The 25,539-nt window shown below is 39.4% G+C and overlaps 1 protein-coding gene across 3 annotated transcripts in view; it reads right to left on the bottom strand.

Moving 5' to 3' along the window:
- Positions 1–25,539, bottom strand: part of LOC121965852 (arf-GAP with coiled-coil, ANK repeat and PH domain-containing protein 2-like) — a 71,510-nt gene that overhangs the window by 9,540 nt on the left and 36,431 nt on the right. Inside the window, exons 7-23 of one of the 3 annotated variants that reach the window (XM_042515970.1) lie at positions 24,603–24,647; positions 24,427–24,522; positions 18,765–18,839; positions 16,376–16,387; positions 9,755–9,867; positions 9,277–9,328; positions 8,154–8,254; positions 7,908–8,013; positions 7,430–7,638; positions 6,280–6,349; positions 6,038–6,132; positions 5,372–5,559; positions 3,753–3,845; positions 2,181–2,413; positions 1,912–2,021; positions 1,701–1,811; positions 815–876 (exon numbers count right to left, since the gene is read on the bottom strand). In XM_042515970.1, coding sequence (XP_042371904.1) covers positions 815–876; positions 1,701–1,811; positions 1,912–2,021; positions 2,181–2,413; positions 3,753–3,845; positions 5,372–5,559; positions 6,038–6,132; positions 6,280–6,349; positions 7,430–7,638; positions 7,908–8,013; positions 8,154–8,254; positions 9,277–9,328; positions 9,755–9,867; positions 16,376–16,387; positions 18,765–18,839; positions 24,427–24,522; positions 24,603–24,647 — 1,771 coding nt within the window. The remainder of the gene's footprint in view (positions 1–814; positions 877–1,700; positions 1,812–1,911; positions 2,022–2,180; positions 2,414–3,752; positions 3,846–5,371; positions 5,560–6,037; positions 6,133–6,279; positions 6,350–7,429; positions 7,639–7,907; positions 8,014–8,153; positions 8,255–9,276; positions 9,329–9,754; positions 9,868–16,375; positions 16,388–18,764; positions 18,840–24,426; positions 24,523–24,602; positions 24,648–25,539) is intronic. The other 2 variants (XM_042515984.1, XM_042515977.1) reach the window with 2 other exon arrangements.

Below are 25,539 nucleotides of genomic sequence, written 5' to 3'. Positions count from 1 at the left end.
GAAAACTGCCGTCACTTTGAGGTTACTTAATACTGGTGGTGGCAGTTACTGGGTAGATCGTTTTTTTGCAAAGATTCTGTAACTGATAGCACAACACTAATTTAAAAATGAAAAACATTTAGCCCCCCAATACAAATGTCTAATTAGCTACTATAAATACGTAAACACCTCTAAAAAAGAGGGAATCAGCACAAGTTATACAATTTAAACTTAAAGGGAGGAAGTACAGACTATCTAGTTTCTTTTAATTTTGTGCTATCGATAATTTTATATTATAACAGTCACTTAATCAAAAACGTAGATGTTCCACTTTGGAACAAAACCCTTCAGAAATGTCCAGAGTTGATGACTTTAACCCTGTCACATTGACACAGTATAGCACCTGACAATAAACCACCCCACGGTGCAGCTGGCCCAGCACCTGGCAGGAGCAGTTAAGATGATAGTTGCACTCACAGTGGGGCAGGACACAGGAGCACATCTGACAGAGTCGGGCTCAGATCACCCTAATCAGAGCAAATTTCCCCTCACCTGGAGGTCCCTTAATAAAAAAGTTGCCTCAAATATTTGTTATCAAACCACTGAGAATGAACTTTGTGTTATCTGAGTGTTAATTTGCATTTTTTCAGTCAACTGACCCCAACTCTGAAACCTGGGCTTTACATTTCCTCTGATAAGCCTGGTTTAACAGTGCGTGGCCCCTGTGTTTAGGCAAGAGCAGACAGTTATTAAGTTTCATCCAGCTGCAGGCTAATAAACTCCTGCATGCACTTTCTGTACTGCATCTCGGTGGGGCTGTTGGTGTTATATTGACCTGACTGGCTGTACGGACCTTCCGCCTCTCGCATCTCCTCATTCATCTTGGCCAGTCGCAACCTATGTCAAGAAACAGGAAGTGACAGATTAGCCACAGTTAAAAGATGTTAACAATGATCAAACTTTTAAAATTTCACTGCATGCGAATCCTGAAATACCTAGTAAGTATGATTAATTTTCTGCAGCGTGATGGAAACACCAAAAACAACGTTGCACTTATTTTCATCTAATGTGGTCATGTCCATTGATCATGACATACTAGTCCACTGTTCAAACAGGAATCGATAAATTTCTTTGCATTCAAAATGGTAAAGGATCCAAAACTACACATTCTTGGTGATAGCTCAATGCCTGCTCAAAAGGCAAAAGTGCTAAGCACCATTTTGTATGCTGCACATTTTTCAATTCTGCATTCTTGGCTTGATAAACATGCCCCTATGTTATCACCGTGGTATGAAAAATTAGTTTTGAAGTACTGAGTATTTGCCTCTTAGTATGTATGTTGGTTGTGAGTAGCTAGCAATAACCTCTTTTGGAGTATATTAATCTTGTTAAGCATTTTCTGCTATTTCATAGTTCTACCCCTTGTTTTATCCTTTGTGATTTGTTTTTAAGAACTTTTCTCAAAGAAATACTCAGCTCCTTGGTAGAAGACAGCGCCAGCATTATATTGATCTGTAAAATTATCAAATAGTGACACCTTGTGGAGAAAGCTGTTACTCCACGTAAATGCAGACAGATAAAGCCAAAATTGCAACCTGTCATATTCTCCTCCACTGATTTGATATCCACAAAAAAAGGAGGCGGAAACTCAGACAGAAAAAAAATGCTGACAAAAACAGAAAATTTATATTCATACGAATAGTAACTACGACAACACTCACAGCGTGACGATGTCTGCATTGGCCGCTTCCACCGCTATTGTCAGGGGTGTTTTCTCATCTATGTCTGCAGCATTTTGGTTTGCTCCTCTTTTTAAGAATAAACACACTTGCCTGAACAAGAGAGAGAGGTTTGTCACTTTTTTAAAAGTCACAAATATTCTGAATTGCATCATATATGTTTGGGGATGTAATGATGATGCGTAAAACAAACCCTGTGTGTCCCAGCATGGTGGCATGGTGGAGGGGTCCTCGGCCCTGAGCGTCCTGCTGATTCACATTAGCTGCATTTTGGAGCAGAAACTCACAGGTGACCAGCGAACCCTGAAATGAACCATTAATGTAACACATTATATGACTTTTCAGTGACAACGAGTGATGTTTCACTTTACCTTTAGTACCTTGTATATACAAAACATATATACCATCACTGACTGGTACTAATGGTACTGTGCTGATTGGATCATCTGTAGTGATGCTCACCCCCTGCACCGCCATGATGAGCGGTGTTCTCTTGTCGTCCTCTGTGTTGACCCAATTGACTTCGGCTCCATGGGCCAGTGCCTCCGCCATGTCTGGCAGGCTGCGGGCACACGCAGCCCAGTAGAGCTGCAGACCCGAGCTGTACTCCTTAGGCTCGTAGAAAACCATCTCCTTACAGGGTGAAGGAGGGGGCAGTGTGGCAGGCATGGGCAACGGCGGAGACTCAGCAGCATCTGAAACACGGGAGGAGAGAGACACTTTATTTATTCAACAAGGACAGTACATATTAATAACAGTTCTGAAAACATGCCAGAGTCAACCGGAAAGGCTAATATTCATCTGCAGTCCCCAATCAGGCAACAGTTTAAAGAACAAAAATTAAAAGTAAAGGTACTGAAAATACAATAAACGATAAGTCAGTAAAAATATGCAGACATGAACGGAGCCTACACTACATAGAAACGTGTGTTGCAGTAAACTGATGCAATGTTGATTTGCCGAAACTACATTGTCTTTTTGAAATAAGACAGTCTCTTCACGTTGTTCCTCTACAAGTTCAGCTAGCTTTTAATGTGATGTTAGTACAGAGTGGTGGATGAGCCACATTGTGTTATATCTTAAAAAAGAGACACAGGCTACTGTATTTAAATTTATCAGCTTGGTAAGTTGTGTTTTTTTAAATATTGTGATGATAGTATCCTTGTGGCTTCTAATTTAGTGTTTTATTGTGTCTGTACAGGATTTCTTTTGGCTTTGTGGTTTTATTGACGTGTCATTTTAACAGCGATGAGTGGGAGAAATCACTGTATTTAAAAATAGTTTTGCTAGTCAACATGCAGTTTTGTTGTTAATTTGAAATTAGCCATATTCTTTACATTTTCAACTTATTTTATGCGTTATCTGAAAGACAGACGCTAATTCAATATTTGCATTGTAATGTGATTTTAAAAATTGAAAACATTTCCAAGACTTGTAAAAAAAATATTCCTTTTTCAAAAAAGTTCCTTAATAGTTCTTTAACTAATAATTTCCCTTCTTGTCTCCAACATTTTTGACTATGACGTATGATGAAACTGATGCATGCTTCTACTTTAATCTTAGCAATGGCACAGACAAAAGCATAACTTATTCAGATGATGCCAAATTAAACTGCAATAAGCACATGTGGCTCTACACCTGTAGTGCAGCATCGCCTTGTCCCTTTTGATACTTGTGCAAGATGTTGTTTTTTTTACTTGGCTAATATGCCGCCTTCTTTACGCTGGGTTCAAACTTTATGTGAAAGCACCCCGTCAGCAGTCGCCTGGCTGTTTACACCTGAAGTGCTGGATGCTGAATCTGTTGCTGCAGACTGGGAGTATGCTGCAGAGCTCAGGGCTGTGGCACGTCCCGTGTGAACAATATTACTGCTCAACACAGGTGTCGAAAGGAAGTGGGAAGCGCTTCATGGAAAACTGGTGTGCTTCGAAGCTGTTACACGTTCCACGCTAATCCAGCGTTAGATTTAAAGAGGCAGTGATGTCTGTGTAATTACATGACATAGGTGTGTGAGCGTATCTGTTTGTGTCTTACCTGCATCTGTCAGGCTGTTATTGGAGGGGGTGGTGGCCAGCATCTCCCTGCTCCCATCAGCGCTGTTCTGGATGCCGCTGTCTGCACTTTTTACTGTAAAACAAAGAGTCGGAATTTTGACTTGGGGAACAACACACAGATGTTATTTACTCACTTAGTGTATAAAATACAAGGAACACCTCTCTGCTGATTGTTGAGTTTTCAAAGCATCACATATCCTCCTAAGGTAGCTCCTGCAAAACATTTTGTTTGATTTGTTGCAATATAACATTTTTATACTTTTGACAGCTGCTAAATTTTCCCCAATATGTTACAAGAAACAGCAGGTGGTCCTAATATTTTGTACAGTAAGTGCACACACAAAAGCCCCCAGCTGAGATCAACAGAGAGTGTACGGGAGGACAGATCCCACCATCACCCTAAATACCAAAATATGATGAGATAGATACGAATGCAAAAACCAGACAAACCATGTGTGAGAAATACCCCCCATCCCTGGGTAAAACAAAACATGGTATGCTCTGCAGTGCTCTTAACATGACGGGATGGTCCATATAGAAGGTCTGGATGACGGAGGAACAGAGGAATGGATGAAGGGTTGTTGGTCCACAGCCCCAAAGCAGTGAATATAACCGGAGAGAGGGGATGGAGAAGCAAGTGAAACACTAAGCATTTAGTACTTACTGCTCCTGAGCTTGGCTGAGTTGTCAAAGTAGGAGAAGAGCGAGTCAAGCTCATCAGGACAGAAGAGAGAGTCGCGGCGGGCCTCCGTGCCGCTGGCAACAGCTACGTTAGGGATAATGGGAGTTGGGAGGCGGAGGATGTAAATTGAGTGGCAGAGTAGGGAGTTACAGGGTAAGCGGTGAGAGCAGGGGTTAGTCCAGAAGCAGTATTAAAGGAGGAAAGAAAGAGATTGAGGAAGAGAAGAGAGAGGAATGCAGGGTGAAAGCAGAGATAGTTAAACAAACAGCTCTGTCGACACTGGAGGAGACAGACTACAAGAAGCAATGGGAGGCAAAGAGGGCTGAGGCATATGCTGTTCACAGGGAACACAAAGTATACCGATGGATGGACACATCTCCACAGCAGTGCAAAAATCACTAAGAGCATACAATAGAAAAGTAGCCACAATCACGAATGAGACTGGCTTTACCCTCTTGATGCTGTGTAATTTTGTTTCTGAAGAGAAACTAGAAGTTTCCTATGACATGAACTTTAACAGTTTTGAATGTGATTGAATTCTTAAATCTGATTTTATTTCTTTAGTAACCTGGCAATTTTGGTTGGGGAAATTAAAACTTTAGAGGAGGGAAATAAACCAGAATTTGTTAAAAACAAAAACAAAAACAAAAAAAACTGGGACAACTCAAACTTTAATGAAAAAGTTTGTTCCACATCCGTGTTTCTGAACACATTTGACATTAGAAATAGGCAAAGCAGTAACAGAACCTCAAAATTATAATTCATTGGCACTGCCTAGTCTGACAGCTGTTTTTTCCAACTGTTACCAACTACAGCTTTAAGTGCTCATTCATTCAATTCAGAGACGAGGGAAAGACCACAGAAGACACAAACTCTTGGGTTGAAGGTGTGTTGTGTTTGCTCATTTTTCTACTGACCTGCCTGACCAGGTCGGAGTTTTGGGGTGGGTGGTGGTGGTCTTGGAGGCAGATGCTCAGAGCTGCTGCTCAACCTCTTCTCCTGTTTGCTCAGAGAAACCACTTTGTTGCGAAGCTCCTCGTCTGACGGTCGGCGTACAAACCGGCGGTCCACGTATTTGGCTTTGATGTAGGCCTCTACCTCGTGCCTGTTAGTATAGATAAAGTTTTTTTGTGAATAAGATGAGAAAAAATTTAAACTGGTCAGCCTACTGCAAGTAAATTTTCATGTTACTTTTCTAGCAGATAGGAGAAAAACTTAATACCAAGAAACTGGGTCCATTAATAGAAGTTAAGTAATGTTGTGGACGGCAAGTTAATTTGGATTCTAAATTCAAGCAATAACACTAACTAACAAACCAATATAGACAGTGATAGACCAGCATCTCCTTAAAAAAATCAGACCCATCCCATTATTATTAACTCTAACATTAGCCTTTGTTGATCTAACCTACATGACTGCTTTTTACTGAAAGCTGAGAGGACTTTTTCATTTTAAAAACTCGGAAAAGATTGCAAGATTAGGTAAGAAATTAATCAAGGGAGAAAATAAGTGTTAATTTATTCATCTACTTTATTTAAGAGCTTGTAAGTACATTGTCTTTTAGTGAAAACTCAGATCTGTACCTTGGATCTCCTGGATGTGGTTTTCTGGCTCCCAGCTCCTCTCGCCGAGCCTCATAGATCTGGTTGATCACTCCATTTCCCAGTTCACACATCAACTGTGAAAAGTGTACAATGCAATTATTAATAACAAAAAACTCCTTTTATGAAATGTGTATATTTGCTACAGCTATGCCTTCTACAATTGTGTGAATTGATAAAATTCATGAATATTTATTTGTATGCATCACTTTTTCCTCCCTCACCTTTAGAAGTTCTGGCTCCCATGTATCCAAAGTCAAAGATCGAACCTTAGAAAAATGTACTCCCAGACTCCTGGAGGTGAAAGAAGTGTTTTAATAAAAATACAGTGGCCTTGCTGGATATGTTTTGATTGTAAAGGGCTAAAAGACCTTGATGTTTTCCAACACACATGAATGTAGTGGACGGGCTTATATAAGCTTGTACTTCTGCCAGGCCTTTTCAGTCACGACTTAATACATAGACTGTTGATTTTATTTGTACAGATGGTATTGTTTATTTTTATTGCATTATGTGTGATCACTGAATAATAAAAATCATAATAAAAACCCACTTCACTACGCTAGTTTAGGTTTTAGCCACAGGGTGGAAAGTGGTGACTGCAGATTTACAAGTTTAGCAGCATTAACCACAAAACCCCAGATAAACATGCGGCCTCTGACTGCTCTGTGACTTTATTTGTAATATACATGTTTATTCAAAAATCTAAGCTCTGCCTCACTAATGTAGAGGCAAAGTGTCGGAAATGTACATAAACTACAAATAATTTAAGGAAAAAGAATTTCTATAATTTTATCACTTAATTTTTTAACCCACTTTGGTGAGAAAATCAAAATGAAGATCCATTACTTTTTTTAGGTTGCAGTGAAGAAGACAGCCTGAATCCCTAGACACCTGTAAGTTAATTAAAATTTGGCCTGAATAATAATTAAATTTTACCCTGGTGACTTAAGTAATTCAAGGTCGACACAACATCCCAAGCAGGCTTGGTGTTCATAACAGTGAGTTTACATTTCATAAATCCCTGAAGACCAACAGTTTGTACAAAGAACTAAACATGACCCTTGTGGAAAAGATTTTCCACAACTATGCTCACCAGTTTCCATCGAACCCCAATGAACTCAATTAATTTAAAATGAACTGTATAACTGTTAAGTGGCAGAAAAATAAATAAAATGTGCTGATATTAGTTTCCTCAGTTTTTTAGTTTCCATCAGTTCATACCTTTGTCTGATATTGTATCTATGTCTCCCATATCTCCTTGTAACTGCAGGTCCTGTTTTTGCTGACATTTTTATATTTCTAAGTGTCTGTCACCTCAATATTAAAACACCTATTATAAGGATTCATTTACACAACACCACAATGCTTTACCTGTGGATACCAGAGCACTGTATACAGAGGGTTATGCCCAGATTGATGCTAGCCCAGCGGGGGTCGGGCTGGCCGCAGTCACAGCAGCAGGTGTTGCCTGGGATGGCCAGGACCTTCTGCAGGGCACTCTCTCCTTTCAGCGATCTCTCCTTAGGCTCCCCACCAGAGTCCAGGCTCCCCGTCGACGTGGACGACTTCCTATCCAGCTTCTGACATGAGGGAGACATTAAAATTGGATAGAATGAAATTGAAGTTAAAAAAAAAAAAAAAAAAAATTAAATGAAAACAACCTTATCCCTGAGGTGTTACTGGGGCAACGTAGCAGCAAACACTAACAGTCTGGGCAAGGGAAAATCAGAGTCAGAAAAACTGAATGAAATGAACAGTGTTATTACATAAAAACTGGGGAAAACTGGTCAAGTTTATGTGAATCCCTTCAACTATCCAATCAGTGTTTTTCAGTGTGTTTGGTTCTTACCTCGCTTTCATCTCCCTTGTCGCGGAAGGCGGTGGCGATGCTGTTCTGGACGGCTTTGATCCAGGCCTGTCGCAGTTTCTCTGAGTCTGCCTGCATCATACAGCTCCTGTTGGGACAGACGTGCATCACACAGCTGCTGAATGTGTATGTGTGCATGTGGGAGGAGGTGGGTACACTGCTACTCCTCCTTCCCACCTTTAGTAACATTTTCTAGTGCTCATTAGACTGATCGTGAATCAAACTCACTTGGTGGGTGACACAACTTCGAAACAGAAGCGACGCTCTAAGTCCTCACAGTGTTTGACAGTACATAGCCTCAGGTCTTCCACCACCACTGTCGGGTTGTCCTGAGGAAACAGCATAGCAGCTTTGGTTAAACCCAATACACACAAACACACCAAACACGCACACACACACACACAGAATGCTGAAAAACTAAACAACTAAGATTTTCCATGAAATATAGTAGAGTAAACACAGTAACAAACAAATAAAGTAATGAAAGCACTGAAAATATCCAAATTAAAATTTAAATCAACTTAAGTGACTACTGTTGGTGTGAAAAAATGCAAAAATCACAGCACAGCAAAAGTGTGTTTTTCCATTACAAATTCAGTTAAAATAAACAATAACTTAAGCATGTATAGAGTCAGCACATTTTCTAATCTAACTGGCAGAATTAAAGGGTTATTTCAAACAAAACAAAGCTGGTAATTGTTGGAACAGCCGAGAGACAAACCAGGATGGTTTTGTGAGCTTTATTTTGTTTCTGTCAACTTAGCATGGAGTTTTATGTACTGGTTTTATGTACGGGTTTGGTGATAGTGATTTTACGGCTGTTTCTGGTTACACAAAAAGGTTGCAGCACCCTTGCTCAATACTTGACCGATTTCAAACACTGTTGCTTCAATTACTCACTTAGACACAAAACATGGGAAAATAGAGGTCCCAGTTGAAAAATACTGAAGTTTACCTATGAAGCAAAATGTGGCTAACAAAGCTTCAAGCTATTTTTGTCCAACTGCTCTTGAAATGCAGCAAAAATATTTGGCTTTTCAGTGTTCTACAATGCAAAAAAATGTATATCTTGACATGGATGATCAATGTAGTTTAAAAATAGAGCAGAATGTGGCTTTTCCTAGAATATAGAAGCTGTATACTGACTGCATCTTATTAGAAAATTAAACACAAAATCACATCTACAAAGTTGTGGTTTATCCTACACTAACATCTGTTTTGAAATGCCTACTACAGCTCTTAAATGAAACTACAGCATCCTGTTAAAAATACATGAGGGGTTTATTTGTGCTGGAAGTCAAACACATGCATATTTGATTGTGGTCGGTGTGCAGGGAGTCACTTGACATACCTTAAATTTCTTCTGGTAAACTAGCTGATTGTTCTGGATGGAGAACCAACGCCTGAAAGGAGGTCACGAGAAAAAAAAAGTCACATGTAGTGCCGGTGGTGCTCCTAAAATAACACGCTTTGACATAATTTTAGAGCAGACACATTTATCCTTAAAGTGTATTTAAATACAGTAAAACTACAGTATTCAAAAACCTATATGTATTTAGAATCTGCTGATTTCAGTATTACCCTTTCTTCAACATTCAACCCAATTATATTATTGTGACTGATAAACAAATATTTACCCAACATTTCAAGTTCTTGCATCAGGTATTAAAATGTAAAGCACCTTTAATGTCTCTATTCTGAATTTTGATGACTGTGCCCCCCCCCCCCCCCCCCTCAACCCACAATCAGCCCTCTACAGCAATCCATTATCATAAAATTGAATTTTAAATGTATTCATGGAGAGTTGAAGTGAGCTGTGTCCATTGTACCTATTCCATGTCTTGAAGGCATTGCTGGCCCTCTTAAACAGATAACCCTCCATTGCGATGCCATTGTCTGCGTCCACATTGTACTCCAGCTTGGTGTCGTCATTCGAAAAGTCCTGAGCAAAAAGTGTCAGAAAAGACAGAAGGAGAGCAAAGAGTAAGTAAGCAACGTGTTAAAATAAAAATTTCCCATACTGTCAGCATTTAAAATGGGTTTTTATGGGTTAAGCATTGACTCAGCACTTATCCCAAAGTCACAAATTAAGGGCCATCAGTCTCAGTTGTGTTAAGTAACCTTGTGCAGAGCAGAACTGCTGCATGGCTGCTTCTCACAGTGACCATATTTACATGCACACTAACATTCCACTATTATTCAGAATATGACACTATTCTCGTTTTGAAACGGGGCATACAAACAGCATATTCCATGACATAAATTAGGCCTTCATACAAATGATGCATTCTCTGATTAAGACGTGGGATGTGTTGATGTTATTCAGGTTTTAGGAGCATTCTTTGCACATGTATACAGCACATTCAGGAAATGTGTGTTAGTTGGGGTTTTTACCGCAGTTTGTGACACACGGCCTCTTTTCTGTTTACGGACGGCTCTGTGCGTTGTCATGAATGCAACATACACAAACCAATCAGCCCACAGTCTGCAAGGCTGTGGGGTAGAGATGTATGCCCAAAAGATAAGCCCACATTTCTGATCAGAAGTAGAGACACACCTACTTTTAAACATTATGAAAGATTTGGATATCAACAGGTTTTTGGATATGCGCAAATATCACAACACTGAGCTATTTAAGAAGGTTGTTGAAGGAATGAAAGAGGGAGGCTGTGTTTACACGGTCCACCACCAGTGGAAAATTTGGAAAAAAATCCTACTTCGATGCAAAGAATCATAATGGCACAAATGGCTCCAACCATTCAACTTTTCTATATTTTGATGTCATAAAAAAATATGCTAGGGCACATTAATCAGAGTATGCACGTGTGCATGTAAACAGAATATCAGTGGAATTTTCATTTTCATTGGCCATGTAAATTGCTTAGCAGGAATTTTGTCATTTTAGTAAGGCCAAAAAAAGAGAAGATTTTGTGCATGTAAACTTTGTCACTGACCTAATGATTATCAATGTTGAATGTTTCACACAACAAACCAGACAAGATAGAAACACACATGCACAGTTGATGGTTGAAGTTATAATGTACCTCAATAACTTATATCTATGTTGAGTTATTCACCACTTTACTGAAATATGTCTTCACAGTTTCAAGGCTTTAGACTAATTTACTTTCTCCTTCATCCACAAAAAATATCAGAACTTATCTGGTTTGTCCAAATGATATATAGTGTGCAACAATAAAATATCTGTGTAATAAATTAAGACTTTCAGTTTGAGTAAATTCACATACTCAGTGGTTTGCATAAACAATCCCTAAATTAAGACTGAGATTACATTAACAAACTCTGGAGGTGTGAAAACCTGCACATAACTATGGCATTTTAAGGTTTTAATTAGTTAGGTATTCAGCTAATTAGGTAGCAAGTTAGTTATTCTTCTCCAAGGAGTAAAGCTGCACAGTGAGCTTTCATGCATCCTTTCTCTCGCTGACTGCTGCTGCTGTAACTCAATCTGGTGTGTTGTCATGGGAAGGTCCCTGTGGCCATACTTGCTTTAACTACCTGAGCTGCTGCCACACTCTCCTTACACCCTCCCAGCTTTCTCAGCTTCAAGTGACATTGAACACCATGATGTATGCATGTGCTTGTGTACGTCCTTGTGGAGTCAATTTACACCAAGTATCGCCATCTCCACAACCAATTACACCTCTAGATCTGCTACTGTGATGATTTGCAGAATCACTTTATCTGTGTTTTGCTTATATAAACATCCAGAGACACAGAAAAAGATTCACCTTGCCCTCCATTATGAAACCAGAAAAACTGCTTAACCCCGACAAACTGAAATAAGATCGGGTCTTGAGAGCCATATTTACTTCACACAGTCAAAGTTTGGTGGAATGAAACGGCTGCATTCAAGTAAACAGATAATGTTCATTTTCTAAGACAGCTTCTTCATATACATATGTGCTGGCCATGATTTCATCAGATAATAGTTCATGACATTTAAAAAAGCACAAACTGCTAGGCTATGACCAAAACATTGAGCAGGATAAAGAACAACCAAAAACATATCACAAGCACACCCTTGTGCAATAAACTCTGTCATTAAAATAACAGATAATTCTGTGTGCCAAGTGGAAATTACCTCACTCATTCAGCAGGTGGTGACAATGACTACTATTTCCTGTTTACTTCATGGAAAGCCATCATGCTAAACATGCACATAACATGTAGTCGAATTGTTTGAATAAAAATTTTACACTTTTTCTCAGTGGAGGAAATCATAAAAGTCTGATGGCATTTTGTCTTTGTTCTTCATGTTTCTCTTTACTTCTTGATATTTTAATATTTTTTGCTCCAAACCAGATTTTGGTCTTCATTTTCACTTGACTGGAGCTAAGGAACAAAGCCTCCTCCAATAAAGTGTACTCAAACATTCATACTAATCTCTACATGTATGCTTTATAAATACTCTTTCTGGAAATTGATCTTGAGTACAGATCAGATCCAACAACAACAGGCCAAACTCTGCATGTTGTAGACTCCGACAATGAAGAGTTCCGCCTACAGAGACACTCAGCAGCCTACAGATGGATATACTGTATGTGCGTCTAATGTAGTGCATGACTGCACATTTTTTTTTTGTGTATCATGCACGTTGTCTCAGTACTTAGACGTGTAAATGCAACCTGAGCAAAAGCTAAACCCCTCTGCCCTATAATAGCATGGTGTATCAAATGGAGGTACGCACGCACGCACGCACACACACACACACACACACACAAAATTTTCCAGCATGACATACACTGGGACAACAGAAGTTATTTTGGGTGCACAAGGGGAACATACTGCGTCTGTATTAAGCTTCTGAACAGAGAGGTAATGGAAAGTACCCGTTCAGGCATTCAACAAATCACCTTTTCCAAAAGGTGGGAAAAAATTAACCTCAGGAGTATAGCACATAATTCTCATAACTGTCCTCATAACAACATTTTTTAAGTCACACAAATGCATAATGCACAACACTATATGTCAGTATGATGTTTGACTAAATAAGGAAACCACTATGGCTGAACCAAATATCTTTTCTTTTTTCATTTTTTTTTAAGTTCAAAGCTACAATAAATAACAATTAACACCGACCACATTAAAAATCTCAAATTATGACGAGACCAAAGAATGAAACACACAGAGTGCAACACACTGGCTGTCACATGAAAACCTTTGTGGCTCCCTTGTTTCAACTACAGGTTGAGACATTTCTGTGGCCACTTGGGCCTTAGAAAACATTTTCAACCCTGTTACAAAAATTAACAAATAGGAAGTGGTCAGCTATATGAAAGGCTGTGTTGTTAGTTCCTGAAACATTTAAGAGATGCAAGGTTTTCGCCTGACAACAAACATGTTTTCATTCATTATCCAATAAGTAAAAAGCGACGATGGACTGCAAAGCAACAAACCACTCACTGACAGCAACCCAACAACCTGAGTTCACGATAGCAAACTCTGGCACCAACAATGAGGCATCAAAATGTACATGCTACAGAATCAAGACAAATCAACACTAATGCATGTGTAGCACTGTAAAATGAGGAAACAATAGGTGCAAACATCTACACAAACACTGCAATGCAGTCTCTTAGTGTTTGCACGAGAGGAGAGGAGGTGAAAGATGGGCACAGGTAGGGTTACAAAGCGGAAGTCAGATGCAAATCGATGCTGTGACTCTACGTACGGAGGTCGACCTCCAAGCGCAAAAGTTGCGGCAGTCTGGTAAAGACTCGAGCTCAGTCACCTCCTAAAATGTCACACACAGCAAGAAAACGGCACACAGAAAAAAGAAATATGTATCTCCATATGCTAAAACAGAGGAATTTTGTCTAAATAAAAAAAATGCATTTATATAATCACATTAAAGAAAGAAACATAAACAGACCATTACTATTAAATAGCCGATGACACTGTCACATGCACGGACGGACACACACACACACACACACACACACACACACACACACACACACACAATCTAACTCAATCTCTTTCCTTAAGGTGCACTCACCAGATACCACACATAGTGAAAACGACTGAAAATCTTCATTTTTCACAGATTTTGTGGCGCGTGAGGCCCTGTGTATGTGTGTGTGAATGTTTCCCTGTGAGGCTGATGAGTCCTCGCTATCTCAAAGTCTCCCTGTGAAGCATCTCAATGGCAGTGTGTCACCCTAAGCGGTGTGGCCCGTCTCTTCAACAAGCCCTCACCTCCTCCTCTCCTGTGGCTGCGTATGTCTATCAAAACTTTCGTCACTGCCTCTGCTGCTCCTCCTCCTGAGGCCTAAGCGAAGGTCACCTGTGTGTGTGTATGTGTGTGCGTGTGCGTGTGTGTGTGTGTGATGCTGGTGTGACTGCTGGGTTAGAATAATCAAGTGGACCGTGCAGTGAAGCTCGGGCATCAAACATTTATAGTGACTTCAATTTAACAGACGTGCACTCAGCTTTTGCCTTACTCTCTTTTATCTCTCTTGTGTGTGTGTGTTAATAAAATAGCTACTACTTTAACTAAATGTCTGTAATATTGAGCCATATAAAGATTTTAGCAGGTATGACAGCTGAGACACTTATTCTTCTATACATAAAAACAGTTACAATTAACACCATTGCCATTCCAAAACCAATGACACACATTTTGTTTCTTAATGAGACAAGACAGCATCTTTAAGTAAGCAGCCCATCTCTCTTTCCTGTAGCACTACTATGATGCTGTCATGTCCTGTGGTCACAAGACTGCTGCTGCATGCAAACAGATAGGAAGCATACAAACACAACCTCAACTCTTATGAGAATGGAAGGTTTCATTAATACAATGACAATGAGAAGGTTTGTGTGAAAGCACAAATAAAGTGGACAGTGTGCATAGGCATGGAAATATGGAAAATCAAACTATCCCAAAGGGGAAATGAGATTTTAGTGTCAAATGACAGACCACACACAATGACACATAATAAAATGATGGGGGCCTGATATGGTCCCTCATCAATACTAATAATTAACCAATTACTTTACAAGTCCTCTGGCTATCAAAACTTACTTTCGGCTCATACTCGAGAACAAAGGAAACTTTCTCCACACAGAGGAGTTTTCACAAGAGTGTGCCCACCCTTCACACATTTTTCAACCAGTAAAGGATGGCACCATGATTTAACACCAACAATAAGCACCCTACATCACCATCGCAACTACAGCGGTAAGAGGAGGAGTCAGAGGCATGCCCAGAAGTCTGTTTTGTTTATGTTGGTGCAAATAACACCAGTCACTGAGGCTGATACAGATCATAAGATCAGTCTAATTACACTTCATTAAATCAACATTGTGTAGTCTGTTGCAAGGTGGTCAAGTATCCCCATGGGTTAAAGAACCTGTCCTGTCAGGCCACAGATTCAGTCCCTGTCACAGCAAGTCTATACACAGGCCTGCTGAAGAGTCTTTGGAGGATGCTAAACCCAAAACCTGGTCACTCACTTAAAATCAGGCGAAAAGCCCACGCTGACGTACACTTTGACTCGCAACACTGGGGAAATATTCATGTGATATTTCATCAAGTAGTGCAGCACTGTTGTGTTGTAAAGCACAGATTAAAATAACAAAGTGAAGTCACTGTCAAGTGTTACCAAATCATCTTAACAGTAAATGATGCTTTTGTTCATTTCCACAGCTGACATGCAGGTGCAATACTTTTATTTTTTGCTGCACTTCTAGAATATCATACCCATACTGAGTACTTTTAGCTAGTACGATATGTAAAAAAAAAAAAAAAAAAAAATTTAATAAGGATTAAATAAGGATGTTCCCTTAGATCTGGAATATGATTTGTAGGCTGTTGCCTCTCTGTAGCAACATAATGCTATGTTTCTAATGGTATGTTATGACACCTTAATCAAAAAAATTGCAACTCCTGCAATCTGGATATTGCACATGGCCATACTGTGATTTTGACACTATTTATACAAATTGCGCAGCCCCACTTTTAGCATGCTTAACTTAATTCAAAACTTTGAGAGGTAACTGAAAAGAAATGTGACAAAGACCATCTTTGTTGCTATAAGTAAGTTAAAACTAAACACGCTTTAGGCAGTTTAACATCTGTAAATAACTGAAACCAACTGAGCACAAAACAAGCAGTTTGATACAGTGTGAAAGGTCATGTGTAATTTGTGTCAAAACAGTTTTAGTTTGATTAAAGTATAGAGGGCAATTTATATACATTTACTGCAGTCATAAGGACACACATGATGGCAAAAAAATAAATTAAATGGCATAATATCCTCAGTTTAATCTCGTGATGAACTGGCTCACTCGTCCTGCTATGAATGACGTGAGCTGCAGAGGTGGAGTCAAAGCCGCTACAGCAGCATGCTCAGTATCTATCCAACCATGCAGACATGACAAAGAGATGACACTGAGGGGAAAAAAGGTAGAGTAACAGAGCTTACCTGCAGAGCAGCCTGAAGTGAGTAGAAGAAGAAGAGACGGGGCGAAAAGACAGGGGTAGAAGAAAAGAAGAGACAGCTGGTTAGGAGTGTCCGTGTATAAACAGCCAGACGAAACAGAGAGAGAGAGAGAGAGAGAGAGAGAGCAGCGGGAGCGAGACAACATATAAATAGCATCCAGATAAATTGAGGGAGGGGAGGTGGAGGATACACTGTAGGTGCTCAAGGACAGGCGGAAGTTGGCACATGTGCCATCCATGACTGAGCAAGAGGGAAAAGAGATGAGAGAGAGGCAAAAGAAAAACACAGATGGTGAAGCAGAACCAAAAAAAATGCAGAGACAGATCGAAAGAGAATAAAAAAAGGAAAAAAGAAAGACAATTCAGAAGATATACAACAGCACACAGTTGGAGTCTTAAGTGGACACCACTGACAGGCAAACAGAGCAGAAGCCCAGCAGACAACAGCTGGGTAAGGAGCTGGCAGATGTTGTCTGGAGTTAATGACGCTGCCAGATTTACAATTTCAGCTAAGGGCAGTTTACCATCACCATCACATATTGTAACATAACACCCCACATCCTGCTTAACTTTTATTCTGTTGAGGCTTCACAGAGCTCAATGAGAGCAATGTCCAAAATGAACATAGGCCAAGAGGAAAAAAAACTAGCAAATGCTTGAGAAATTTAATGATTATATGTTATCACACTGCACCCTCACCTTTCATTTCTTGTCAAATTGTTTGATGCAACCTTCAGGTAGGCAAAATATATATAAAATACATCAGAAGTGTGACTCATTGGGAATATTAAACTGGCATGGGGGCTGACCAGGGATGGAAGGCTGCTGAAACTCAGCCTTGTTTGTTTGGAAATGGGTTTCCGTCAGCCGTCAATAATGCATGGGTGTGTGGCTGAGATCATCCTTAGGGATCAGCTTACACCTGGGGACAGAGTACTACCTCCATTCACTCAAATGACAAATGTGCAGTAAATGGCTGAAATTGAAAGCTTTAGTGTGTAAATGCTCCCTTAGGCAGTTTATTAACTATGAAATATTTCTTTCAGTTGCAAATAATTGATTTGTCCTTATTAACCCAACAATACTTGCTTGAGTGCTTTACTGACCCCAACTCAGCATTCAGAGAGGGTTTGGAGCATGTGAGTAGTGACAGCAGTGAGGGAGATTTCTATCAGAGGGCTACAAGCACAGGAGGCCATGGGGTAGAAGGTAAGTCCTTCAAGATCCCAGCAGAGTGCCGTGGGTTTACTTTTAATGGGAGGAGGCCTGAATGCAATGAGAAAGGCATTTGGGGAAATAACACACAAACAGTCACTACACATGCAGGAGACATTCAGGCTAAGAGTAGCTTGGCCATGTTGATCACACAGTGAGTGAGTATGTTTATGTTTCTGGGTTTTCCAGGTTGCTGAGAAGAGGAAAGGTGGATCACGTTGACGTTTATGATTTCTACAAACAATTGACCAATCCTAAGTCCTGCCCCCCTCAGTTACGGGACAAGCTTGACAAAAAAATAAAAAAAGATGTCTGTTAGATACTTTCTCAGCATCAGTAAGAACTATATTTTGCATTGAAAGGATCTATTCATAATGTTAACTGTAATGAACGAGGCAAAACGACACATTGAGGGTTCTGGACTCAACAAAAAACAGAGAAGTGGAAACAGAAGTAGACAAGAATATCAGTCAACATTGCTTCTGTACTGCCGAGTAGGTGGCCCCTTTTCCCCTTCTGGGGATCAGTATCATAATTCATGTATTTATTGCTAAATACAGATCATGTTGCTAATGTTAATCTCTCTTTACTACACAAAGTTACATTAGTTACTGTGGGGCAGCATGTAGCCTTACAAAGATAATATAAACAAAGTAATGTTAGCTTTGATGCCATGAATTACAGATGATTCATGTTATCTGAAAAATATGTCAGAACCCAATCTATCTGTCATTTTCCAAATTTATTTAACATTACAACAGAAATAAGAGGGAAGCAAACCTTGCTGGCATTAGGCTAACTTCTAGCTATACAGTAGCTATTGCTAAGATTAGCTAACTGTTAAGACGTAACTATAAACAATGTAACATGGCTTTGACGATTTTGACAGTCCCCCAGTGACATCTTTAAACCATCTTCAAAATTTTTCTTTCTAACATTTTTAACACAACATATCTAAGTATAACAGGTGGGGGGGGGGGTTTCTGTCGTGTTTCAAGCTCGGTCAACTGTTACTGGGACAGAAAGAGGAAGGGCTAATTGTGCACTTAATTATGTTTTTTGTACAAAATGCTGAAGTGTAAACACTTTTTAGTTTCCATGTGCTTTGTGCGTTTGTGTTTAAATGTAAGTGATGGTGGGAACATATTGTATGTTACCTTTTGCTGGATGGTGGAGTGTTTCTGCTCCATGTCCCTCTTCTCTTTGGCAGCATCCACCACCAGCTGGTCCAACTGCAAGAGACAGAACAGCTGATGAGTCAAGCTCACCAAACCACCTGGTCGCACTTACGCAGTTTAAAACAGCATACACAAAGACACATTCTTTGACTTGTTTTCAGAAAATCTATTTTCTGAATCAGGTTAAGTGCCATTTTAAAACGTGCCTGCTTGGCCTCCAGTATTGCTGCTTGCAGCTTTCTCAAGAACCTCTCATCCAAACAACTACACAGTACTTAGTTGTGTACTCTAGCAATGCTATGGTATACGTGTCATTTGCAACCAACCATATATTTGGAACGAGGCTATTTCCGAGAACACGAGCATTTGCTCCAAAAGTTACATCACTGATGCTTGAGGCGGGTTTGCTTGTGAGTTTGCTATAAAGAAACACCTCTGGTCTTTCAGGTCTGTCTTTCTTCATCTCTTCTTGAATGCACTATAGCAACAAAGAGCGAGCTGTACCCAGCATGCCGTTCAGCTGCTTCAAATAGGGGTCCACTCTCAATTCCCTACACAATGTGTATATAACACACTACTTGTAAGTATGTCCTGTAGATCTCATGAGCTTGCATTCAAGACTGCACTTCCTTGGATCCTCAGCAAAACACCTGCCAAGTTTGAAGTCGACCGGCTGAATAGTTGTTGAAAATCAAAGGACAAACAGACAGACAGAGACTCCCTCTATTTTAGTTAGATTCAAAGGAATGAAACCCAAAATGCCACAAACATCCAAAACCATATTCGAACGTAAGCCGTGCTTTGCATTGTTGCCTACATTTACATCCTTTATCTCACCATACAATTACAGGGAAAGCTGGTAAGAGGTGCGTGCATACAACTGTCATACAATTTAACACTGGGCCATTAAACTGAAACCCATTTCTTTCAACTGCACTCGAAAGGTGAATGCAAGCATGTGTGCACAGAAGATTTCCTTTCATTTCTGGAGAACATAAACGATTCCAGCAAATAAACAACTTTTCCATAGGCCATATCGAGACAAGACAGACCTTCTCCTCCACACAAAATGGACTGTGCTGTGGAGGCTTCGTCATGTGTGAAATTGGATGGGTAGATGATTGATTCTTCTCATCCCCGTGAGTAACCATCGCGTGTGCAAAAGCAAAACAACGGATCTTTTGAGCAGGGAAGAAAGCAACAAATAAAAAAAGAACTTCAGTGAAGTCCTGGAGGTCATAGGGTGATGCTGAAAATGTGCCAGCTCTCCTTACAGCCATAAAATCCTACTTCCGATACCCTTTGGCCACAATCTGACCCAAATCATTGTGTCTCGAGCCAAAAACACAGAGATTAAGTATCTGCACATTAAACATGTGTTGCATGTTTAACTACAGATTAGCTATGGTCATTGTATGCTTTTAGTGCCTGCTGTGGTTTTAGACACCAGTTACTGTACCACAGCTTCGAGCTAAATTGCAATTCATATTAATGGGTGACAGAGAAGTCAGTATGGCAAACAAGACAGAGGAGGGAGGAACCCACATTTTACTTCCTTCCTGATGGCACTAAGTTCTGTATTGTAGCCTTGAATAGATGAAATTTTCAGCAAAAGACTTCTATTTATTCTCTGCATACTTCACAGTGCTTGATTTAAAAAAAATACATTAGATCCAAGGAAAATGTGATTAACTGCTGCAATCCAATAATTTTTAAAGAAAACAGTATTTAAGGGAGCCGGGTCTTTTGTTTTGTTCGCAGAGGAAATGGGTGGACGGCAGGCTGATAACATCAGATGGGAAATGTTTTCCCCTGTTGTACCGCAACAACTAGTCCAGTCCGGTCCATGCCGCCTATCTTCTTCTATCTGTATCTGCACAGGCAGGTGTGTGTGTGTGTGTGTGTGTGTGTGTGTTATCTTCACATATTTTGTGACTCACTGTACCTTTAAAATCATATCTAACTATTCAGCCCCCTTCTGACTATGTCAGAGGAGACAGTCGCCTCAGATATTTAATTGTGCCTCCATTTGTCTCCAACAGACCACAATGAAGCACTTTAGTCACTCGGCCTCCTGCTCAGATCTGTCCCATAACACTATCATGACAAGCTGCATGATTCATGGAAAAGATACAAAATATACTTTTGAATGGATATATTCACTCAGCACATGTTCAACCCGGAGGCTTCATGTCATGGAAAGATATTATCAGCAGAATATAGCTTATATTTAGAGGCAGGCCAGCTATTTCCAAAGGCAATGGTGGAAAATGTAGAATATTAAAAATGAATCATCATCAAGTGGTGATTCAAACTCATTTGAAATGGAAATACAGCAACTTTAACTTATATGGTTAACAAGACACTTGACCCCAGATAATAGGTGTGGATTTTAAACTAGACCTCACAAAATCAAAAAAGACTCGCAACTTAACTTGGACTTTAACACCAGTGACTTGTAACCACACATGGACTTGAGCCATCTGATTTGAAAACACTTGATTCATTATCTAAAGCCAATTTGGGAAGAGAAGGTTATAGACATTTTATAATTTCATTTGAATAAGATAACAATAACAAGACAGGGCAGAAAAAATACAAAATTAATTCTGTTATGTACTGGTTAATAGTGCTACATTAAAGCACAATGTCAGGACTACTTTTTTATGATTTAGTTCAGTCACACTTGTTTTAATTAACTGGTTTTCACAAATAAATTCAAAATGTTAAAAAGCATTCATGGTTTTTCCAAATTTAATATCTCATGGACTCATGGAAATGAATTAACTCTATTATTCTAGTAGGCTACCGACACTTTATTTTGTATTTGAAATATTGTTCATTTATTTAATAACATAAAAAATAAGATAATTGGAGTCCATGTACCAACCTAATGCTGACATGCTGACAGTTTGACATCCCATTGAATATTTTTAAGAATGAAACGTTTATTTTTCCTTGACATGGTGTACTTGCATCATTATGATATTATATTGTCCTTATGTTTGTGACATAAAATGTTCTTAAAATTAAAATATCAGTTATTGCAATTATTTTTGGGATAATATATCATACACCAAAAGTAGTTATCATGACAGGCCTACTCTTATAGTGTTAATTTTCCCACCCTTGATCTCTCTTTCATTGGCTACAGGCATCGAGTCATATTATCAGACCTGTTGACAGCTCCTCCACACCTCCCTGCACAGCCTCTCCACCTTCTTCAGCTTCATGTCGGAAAGGAGAAAAGAAATAATCCACAATCCTCTTGTCAGTGCTCCCTGCAGCTCGGCCTCTGATCTTCCTCTCCTTTCAGTTTTTCACCAAATTTAGTGTGACAGGCTTACAATCCACACAACGCAGTTATACTTCAGTTGTTCATCGCCTTGAAACCAACCCCTCTATCTCTCTCTTTTCCTCTCTCTGCAGGATCTGGTTTCTAAAACAGTCTTTGGACTTCTCCCCCTTTTTCCTCACAAAATCCTTGCAGTCTTTTGAGTGTCGAAGGCTTACAGTCCATGCCTTTCCATTCTACTTCAATCACTTTTTGCTTTGAGGAGATTACATTCTGCCTTTTATCCTTTCCTAAAATCTGCTTTTCAAGTGGGTCCTGTCTTTCCTTCTTTTCTTTTCCCAGCACTCTTTAGCTCTGTTTGTCAATTCCTCGATAGTACCAACGTCAGATGGTTCCAACTTCAGAGCATGAGGGTTAGAAACCACACTCTTCTCTTCAATCCAATTTAGAGGACCACTGCCCCAACTCTTCAGATCTGGCTTCGCAAATCATCTTTTTTTCTGTGTTTCTCAAATGAAAACACGTTTAGGTTCCTTTTTCTCATATTTTGGTGGGTTTAAACATCAGAAAAACATGTTTACAAGCTGCATTTTTCTCTTAAAGAAGTTCCCTCTACTTGTCTGCTCTTCTCCATCTCCACAATCTGTGTCTGGACTCCTTTCTTCCTAGGTGTGAACCTCAATTTTGAGAAAAAAAAAATGTCCTCTCGTTCAGCTCTTGTACTACTCCAGCCTAAAAAGTTTAGGTTCCACAAAATTCAGAATCAATCCTGGGTTTCTTTGCTTGTTCGCTCAGCTGACTGTCAATGTGTCTGACTGTGGGAAAACCCTTTTCCAGCCCTCTGGCTGCTTCTTCCTCATTCCTGCTCAATGTAACAGCAGCTCCACTGTGATAATCATCTTAAAGTCACATTTGGGCCATCCTCTGGCTCAGAGGGAAGGCTCTGTTTATCAGAGGATGCACACAGACACACACAGAGCTGAAATATTAGTTCACAAAAAGATAGCAGTACACACACACACAAGCGCGCGCCGCGCGCACAGAGGATAGGAACACAAAGAGAAGAGAGAGGTCGTCTGGAGGTGAAGGCACAGGGTCAAAGTGCAGCTGTAGTGCTCCCTAATGACCCCAATGCCAACCCCCAACCTCTTATGTACAAACTAAGAAGATGGCTAAAAGTTAGATTTCAGAGTGATCACCTGAGACACTCTCTCCGAGCTCTCCAAGCCCCTGAACAGGAAAACCGTTTTGGGAATCAAACAATACTGTCCTTGTCTACATGATAAAAAGTGTTTATGACAGTGCACTGGTATGTAAACTTAGCTAACATTTATTCCGCTACTCTGCTCAAAATAGATTCATGTTTGCTTTTGTTAAAAAAGTTTATACTGTATGTTCTAATAACATTGCAAGTGTTATTGCAGGATTAGCTCCGTGTTTATTTTTACACAAAGTATTACATTTAAATTAAAAGGAAAAAAATGAACCACAAATTGTGAGCCATCCAAGATAATTTCTTGGCTGACAAAGAGTAAATATGGTATTTTGCAACCTGAAGCCTGTTTTCCCATGTTTTTATGACAAAGTGACTAATGGAAGAACAACATGTATATTAAAAAAAAAAAGTGCTTGCTCAGGTTGTTATTATAAGTGTCTGACATCACAAAAGAACAGGTTCATGCAGAGATATACCTTTTTGTTAAAGACTAAGATCCTTTTTGTTTAACTAGAAAAAGCTAGTGTACGAATAAATGTGTTAATAGGTGAATGTAACTCGTATTGTGACAGCACTTGGAGTGGCCAAAGACTAGAAAAGGCACTATACAAGTGCAGGTCCATTTACCCTTCAGGGCAGAGTTTAGTATCTACCCTCAATAGATTCATGGAAAAGTATGTACAATATAACAATATATATATATTTTTTTAAATTAAAATGTACCTCTTAATAGTTAAAAAATGTAATAAAATGACATTATTACATCTAAAAAAAACATCATTACATAGCTTCATAAGTAGTAAAAATGTTGTTTAATATATGCTAATATTAAAATAATTTTTATTTTTACATAGTCACTGATTTGTTGATATCATAAATGACATACCAATTATATCATGTACTGTTTACTGTAAAGTTTTACATTACATGTTCAATTATCTGGTAGTTCTGTTAGATTTGACTTTGCATTGAATGGCATTTCCAAGTGTTCAATTACAGCATTTCTGCAGTTATTTTCTCTGAGAAAACAGAGCACTGTATAACTGCTGCAAAGGCTTTGTGTTTAGGTGACTGTCATCATCTTGATACACGCAAACACTGCAATGGTGTGTGTATTGTGTAGGCTGTACCTGTCCTCCAAGCTGTTTCATCAGGGGTTGTAGTTCACTGAAGAGGTCATATCCTTGGTGGAAGAATGTCAGATGGGCATACATGAAGGACAACATCTGTGGAAAAGAGTGAATGTTCAGAGAGCATGTATTGGATGCTGCACAGGTTATTTAAAATGTAGCAAAATTATACTCACTGATTTCAGGATTTCCGATCTTCTCTTTGATTGTAGCACATTGATCTGTAATGAACCAAAACAGCGACAGTGAGAAGGGGGAGGGGGTTGTTTGTTATAGATGCTTTTAAGTAATACTGAAGTAAGGAAAACTCCCAGATGTTATATCTGAGATATATCTGGGGGGAAAAAGAAGGAACACGACACAGAAGGGGAAATGAGGTAAGATACTGAAGATGAAACAAAAAAAAACTTCTTAGGAAAGAGCAAATGAAAGAAAGCAGACAAGCGTGAAATAAGTTGAACTGAAGCTGAAAAATCACACCAGCCCCTTAAGCACAACTGGACAATAGTTCCTAGAACAGACACCAGGAGGAGCTCCGTGTCTCATGTTTAACTCAAAGAGGCTGCTGTAGCCTGTCTCACTCATCATCTACACTTCCATGCTGCATGCTGTGTGTTGTGTGTGTGTGTGTGTGTGTGTGTGTGTGTGTGTGTGTGTGTGTGTGTGTGTGTGTGTGTGTGTGTGTGTGTGTGTGTGTGTGTGTGTGTGTGTGTGTGTGTGTGTGTGTGTGTGTGTTTGCAGCAGACTACTTTCCATCTTCTCTTAATTACCACTGAGCTGCTCATCTGGCCTTGGAGGTTATTTTAGGTTAATGTAGTAGAGTCGAGATAAATAATGGCAGGTTGTAAATGCAGACGGTGATGCTGGCTGCTTCATTGCGACTGAGAGGAACTAATGAGTGACAGTGCTGTGTGACAGTGGAGTCACTGATGGGGTGTAGCAGATGCATCCGGTTAATGCAGAAAGTGAGGCAGCATCTGTATTAATTCATGCATATGCATTAAGTTATTGTTATAATAAAATTTTAGTTTTATTTATTTTGATTTTTTTAAGTCTTCCTATGTCTTATTATGTTTACATGGAAAACAATACATTTTGATATCTCTTATTCAT

Source organism: Plectropomus leopardus, chromosome 3 (assembly GCF_008729295.1).
Source record: "Plectropomus leopardus isolate mb chromosome 3, YSFRI_Pleo_2.0, whole genome shotgun sequence".
Lineage (NCBI taxonomy): Eukaryota > Metazoa > Chordata > Actinopteri > Perciformes > Serranidae > Plectropomus > Plectropomus leopardus.
Note: the sequence above shows the minus strand (reverse complement) of the source record. Positions and strands in the feature narration are given on the sequence as shown.